Source organism: Oncorhynchus masou, chromosome 20 (genome assembly GCF_036934945.1).
Source record: "Oncorhynchus masou masou isolate Uvic2021 chromosome 20, UVic_Omas_1.1, whole genome shotgun sequence".
Taxonomy (NCBI): Eukaryota; Metazoa; Chordata; class Actinopteri; order Salmoniformes; family Salmonidae; genus Oncorhynchus; species Oncorhynchus masou.
In genome coordinates, this window is record NC_088231.1 from 18,047,385 (window position 1) to 18,053,205 (window position 5,821).

At 45.4% G+C, this 5,821-nt stretch overlaps 1 protein-coding gene and 1 long non-coding RNA gene across 2 annotated transcripts in view; both read right to left on the minus strand.

The window, feature by feature from the left end:
• The window catches only part of arhgef38 (Rho guanine nucleotide exchange factor (GEF) 38), a 19,318-nt gene extending 15,305 nt beyond the window's left edge, over positions 1 to 4,013 (minus strand). Inside the window, 2 exon segments of the mRNA XM_064926619.1 lie at positions 3,638 to 3,724; positions 3,727 to 4,013. Of these exon segments, the coding sequence (XP_064782691.1) occupies positions 3,638 to 3,724; positions 3,727 to 3,874 (235 nt within the window). The 5' untranslated portion in view covers positions 3,875 to 4,013.
• Positions 4,014 to 4,217: 204 nt separating this feature from the next.
• Positions 4,218 to 5,166, minus strand: LOC135506543 (uncharacterized). The gene is made up of 3 exons (XR_010450540.1): positions 5,131 to 5,166; positions 4,718 to 4,780; positions 4,218 to 4,387 (listed from the first exon to the last, which is right to left on the minus strand). It is a non-coding gene; the product is annotated as an uncharacterized LOC135506543 (long non-coding RNA).
• Positions 5,167 to 5,821: the final 655 nt, after the last annotated feature.

Below are 5,821 nucleotides of genomic sequence, written 5' to 3' on the forward strand. Positions count from 1 at the left end.
GTAAGACCTGAGTTATTGAAATAAAACAGGTCCACAAAAGAGGACCAGCATGTTGTTAAGTTAAGCACTTCTATCACAGTATAGTCATATCATGGGTCAGTGTTTGATAGAGCCATAATGTAGTAGTCTATGTCGTCCCATTGGCCACCATTATGCTACTGTATTATGCTGGTGTGGTTGCAGGCGCAGGAGTTCCCATGAAAGAGGACACGCCAGCCTTTTCACCAAGCTTGGCTATTGAAAACGATCTAACGTACGGAAGGCCTTGGAACACAGGGACCCTGACGGATCACGTATCGCCACAAGGAAAAGTGACACGTTAGATGCCCCCAGTCTCCCCCCTGCAGAATACAATAGGATTGAGAATGTCATTGAAGAAAGGACTGAGTTCAAGTCCATTAGGGGAATAGAGGTGGAGCCTCAGAGGAAGGGCAAAAGGGCCAATGCTAACGGCTGAAGCAGTTATTAAACCACTGGCTTTGGGTTTAGCTGCGGTTTGTATAGGATACCTCACTGAGTTGTGCTTGGCTCCAGTCATCTCTCCTAATGGCCCACAGGTGAGAGCTGGGCCTGAGGACAGTAGCTAGGCTGATAGGGACTCTTTGTACCCCGTAGTACGGACACACTATCTGATGCAATAACAAGACACAAAAGGCCCTTGTTGAGGCCAATTCACACACACACACACATACACACACACACATGCACACATGCACACACAACACAACACACACGCACAAACACACAACACACACATACACACACAAAGACACACACACACACACGTGTCATGCATACCAATTGACCAGTTTGTCTTATGAATATTTAGATACTTAGTAGTGGATGACTGTTCACAGCTTTCAATAACTCACTATAAACTGAGGAGGTGAATTACTGTATGACACTAGCCAGTGTGCAATATCATATCAGGGTGGTAACGCTTTGTGACTGACCATAACTTCTGGTTGCTATGGACCTTGAGGCCAGGCTTGATCAACCTGTTTCACAGCAGACAGAACGATAGAGAAGAACTCAGTGTTCAGGAACAACTCGCACACTTCCCCATGTGACGCCACCATTATGTCAATATTTGCAATGTACCTGTACACTTATACTCAAGGCAGCTTGTTTAGTGTGATGGAAAACCCTGTAAGGTGGGCGGTGGCGGTGACGATCAGTTTACTGAAAACAATCAGCTGTTTGAGAACTGAGTTGTGACGCTGGTCCTTGGGCACAAGTCAAGAAAACAGAAAGTGGTGATAGGCAACAAGTGCCTGTGTTTCAGGTAAACAGTGGATGTGCTGACAGGACAAGGAGTGTCCTATATCCCACTCTGTTCACTACTTTTGACCAGATCCTTACGGGGGCTGGATCCCTACGGGGGCTGGATCCATACGGGCGCTGGATCCCTACGGGCGCTGGATCCCTACGGGGGCTGGATCCCTACGGGGGCTGGATCCCTATAGAGTGGGGCTGGATCCCTGTAGAGTGAATAGGGGCGCTGGATCCCTAGAGTGGGGCTGTAGAGTGAATAGGATGGATCCAGTAGTCCACTGTAGAGTGAATAGGATGTGTCACAGGGGGCTGTATCCACTGTAGAGTGAATAGGGGCTGGATCCCTATAGAGTGAATAGGATGGCGCTGGATCCACTAGAGTGGGGGCTGAATCCATGAATAGGATGGGGCTGGTCAACAGTAGTCCACTGTAGAGTGAATAGGATGTGTCGGTGTTTCAGGTCAACAGTAGTCCACTGTAGAGTGAATAGGATGTGTCAGTGTTTCAGGTCAACAGTAGTCCACTGTAGAGTGAATAGGATGTGTCGGTGTTTCAGGTCAACAGTAGTCCACTGTAGAGTGAATAGGATGTGTCGGTGTTTCAGGTCAACAGTAGTCCACTGTAGAGTGAATAGGATGTGTCGGTGTTTCAGGTCAACAGTAGTCCACTGTAGAGTGAATAGGATGTGTCGGTGTTTCAGGTCAACAGTAGTCCACTGTAGAGTGAATAGGATGTGTCGGTGTTTCAGGTCAACTGTAGGTGTGCTGAGAGTTTAAGTGTGTCCTATTCAGCACATCATTATAATACAAAATAGTTCAAATGGCTCTTTAGATGGTTGGATGGGAGATTGACGGTATTGTTTAATTGAGTAAACTAATGCCCCTAATTGACATTAGCAGGAGTGTGGGTGACCATTGTTCCCTTGTTGAGGAAACCTACAGAACTAGTGGCACAAGAATCTCTACATAGTTAACCTCTTATTTTCTGTAAGGAAGCCAGTGACTACTTGGCTGGTTGGCATTTATTAGGATGACTCATGTACTGGAGGCAGCTCTGCATGGTAATCATTAGCTGGCACAGCCACAAAGTCATAAAATCGTATTTTAAACCTACCCCTAACCACACTGCTAACGTTATGATTAACCCTAACCTTAAAATAAGTTTTTAAAAATGTCAAGAATTTTTACAATATATAGTCAATTTTGCAGCCCTGCCTCCAGGACAAGATTCATCCCAATAAACGTCAACCTGCGCCTGAAGGTCTACATTCCAAGTGCGTGACAACACCTGATGTAATGTAGTAGAGGAAGGACAGGTGAGGTGAGTTTTTGCTGATGAGACACACTGACTGTCTGGGAAAAGTGAGAGAGGCAAAAAGGACACTGCTTACCTGCAAAATGACAAACGAAGAAAGAACCATGACCTTAACCCTGACCTTAACCCTGACCTTAACCCTGACCTTAACCCTGACCGTAACCTAATTTGAACCAATTCTGAAATGAAATATTGGTTTGCAGGTCAGGAGTGTATCTAGCTATGTCAGCCATTATGACGACCAGTAACGATACTTTAGTTCAATTTTGAACCCAGATTGTGTTAAAATAAAAACAATCTTATGAGAAATGTATAGGAATTTGACTTTAGAGAACGTCAAGTCTGACCATGTCGTGACAGCCACTTTGACATTGTTCAGGCTGTAGTAGCACAGTAGTAACACTGGTGTTGACACGTGTCTATATATCTGGATGTTCACACTTCCCCTTTAAAGTCCCAGAGACCACACACTGGTTTAATAATTAAATGCTTCAGTCAGTGATAGAAGCCCTGTTGTAGTTCACTCATAATAGGTTTACTTATCTGGTTTAATACTGGGCCTGAAGCTACAGTATAGCCACTCCTCCGTGCTGTAAGGCTACTGTGGCTCGGTTGGAGCACGGTTTGCATATGTGACCTCATCCCTGTGGGAATAGCTTGGTGCTCCCTCAGTCACATAACAACACAACAGATGCTCGGCAGAAGCATCCATAGCTACAGTGCCCTTCGACTATCTGGCTTTCACCCTCGAGTCACACGTCCACCTCTGGAATCTATGGCGCTACGGTTGATTTGCTGAACGTCTATAAATGCTTCCCTGTTGAAAGTCAACAGACATGCTGTTGACGTCTTACTGATAGTCTATTGGTAGTTTGTTGAGTATCCATCTACAGATGGAATATCCATGTAAAGTGTCACCTTTTCTTTTACAAAGCACTTAGGAGCAGAACTTACTATCGTCCAAGTCAACAGGAAGCTATGAGATGTTAAAACCTGAGCTATAGCTAACCTAGTTTCCATAGTTATGACCTCAGGGGATCCAATTACCTTTAAGTTTGGCACTGTACTCCGTTTTGTCCGACTGACTCCTCCGCACCAGGGTCCCAAGGTTGATGTCACCTTTAATGTCGGCGGGGTGTCATCGTTGGCCACCACGATGGTGTCCGTCTTCCTCCTCTCCAAGTGCATGTAGCGCAGGAAGTTAGGCCTGGTTCTCCTCTTGACCACTTTCTCTTTTTCCTTCTCTTTCTCACTGCCGTTGTTGGCCTCCTTGTTGGGATCCATTTTGACCAAGAAGCCCTCTTCTTCTCCCCCCCGTGCTCTCTGTCCAGCCAGGGAGAAAGAGAGAGGGAGAGAGGGACGGAGGAAGAGAGAGCCTGAGAAGTGCAACAGGTGTACTGTACTGCACTACTGCCAACGCCACACAGGTACTGTGGCCCCTCCCTCTCCCAGGCACCTGCCCTGCCATACCTGTCACAGGAGAGCTCTGTGGCCCCTCCCTCTCCTAGGCACCTGCCTTGCAGTACCTGTCACAGGAGAGCTCTGTGGCCCCTCCCCCTCCCAGGCTCCTGCCTGCCATACCTGTCACAGGAGAGCTCTGTGGCCCCTCCCCCTCCAAGGCTCCTGCCTTGCCATACCTGTCACAGGAGAGCTCTGTGGCGCCTCCCCCTCCCAGGCTCCTGCCTGCCATACCTGTCACAGGAGAGCTCTGTGGTCATGCCCTCTCCACTGCTGTACTTCATGGCCCTGCACCCTCCACTGCTGTGCAATGCAACGTCCCTGGGAACACCTGCATCTCTAGAGGGAGATAGAGGGATAAGAAGGGAGCAGTGGAGGAGAGAGGGACTATGACCACTGCACTAACAAATGTACTATTTTGGTTTTACTAAAGAGAAGGGTCTCAAGAGACAACATGCAAAGCTAAACAATGCATGGAAAACTCTAGGTATTATATTGGTTACAGTATGCTTCAAGACAATTAGCCAGCATTTCTACATTTTATTTGTAATGTAAATGATGGTTATTGTTTCTTTCCCATTTGAAGAACCCGGGGGTCTATATCTAAAGGTGTTTACTACTCAGAATACAAACAACAAAAATACATCAAATATATAACCAATAGATAACCTTTATTTCTGAGAGCTCAAGGAATCCCACATCCATGTTCATGAGATCATTATTTCCCACCAACTGTAAAATTAGATGCATGAATTCAACAAGTGGAGCGCTGTGGGAAAAAAGTCTGTTCAAATGTCAATTAAGTGATTCATTGCAGCAGATGCTGCACTTTAGGCAGATAAATATTGAAGGATAAAAACAGAATGCATGGAATCCACATGTTCCCAAACATACAGCATGTTCTTCATAATAGAGAAATGTTGACTATAATGCTTAAACTGGGTCCAGGAGGGCTACAAGCTATGACTAGGGCCCAGAGTTTTTCCTGGTAAGGTCACTAGGTCAGGGAAAAAAACCCTGGTCCTAATCATACTGTATATTAACAGTGATGAAAAGGTGGTTGGAAAAAGTTACTTGCTTACCTTTATAGGTCAAATCTCTTCTAAACGACAGCAAAGTAAAATGGGGATTAAAACGAGAGCACAGAGCACCAGGTCAAAGTGCACAGTGAGGAGGGTTTTAAAGTGTGTATACTCATCTACGTACAGCATTTGACCTGTGTTGACCCTTCCTAATCGGCTGGGCTTGCCAATACGTTAGCTACAGGAAACATTGAAAGCGATCAACAGTCATGAAGCACTGACTGCACTTGAGAGAAAGAGAGAGGGGCATAATAGTGTAGTTTAAACATCATGTACTCTATACAGTATGTCCAGTAAATGAATGGGCCAATCTGAAAAACACATTTTATTGAACCTACAAATGATTTGATCACAGTAACACCATAATACACACGGTTCTCACTCTGCTGATAAAACTGCCATACATTAGTTTCAATGTTTCACGTTTCAATGTCACATGCACAAGTACAGTGAAGTGCCATTCTTGCAAACTCAAAACCCAACAACGCAACAATGCATTATCTTTCATACTTCAGACAGATCTGGTTCAACAGGTATATTGGCCATACAACAATAAGCTACTACAATGGTTTCTAGACAGGTAGTGAATTCCATGGTGAGAGGACAATGAATGGAGGCATCATTTCCCTCCCCACTGAAGCACAGGGCAATAAAGGCTCATATTGTGTTTCCAGCTCACTGTGTAGTGTGT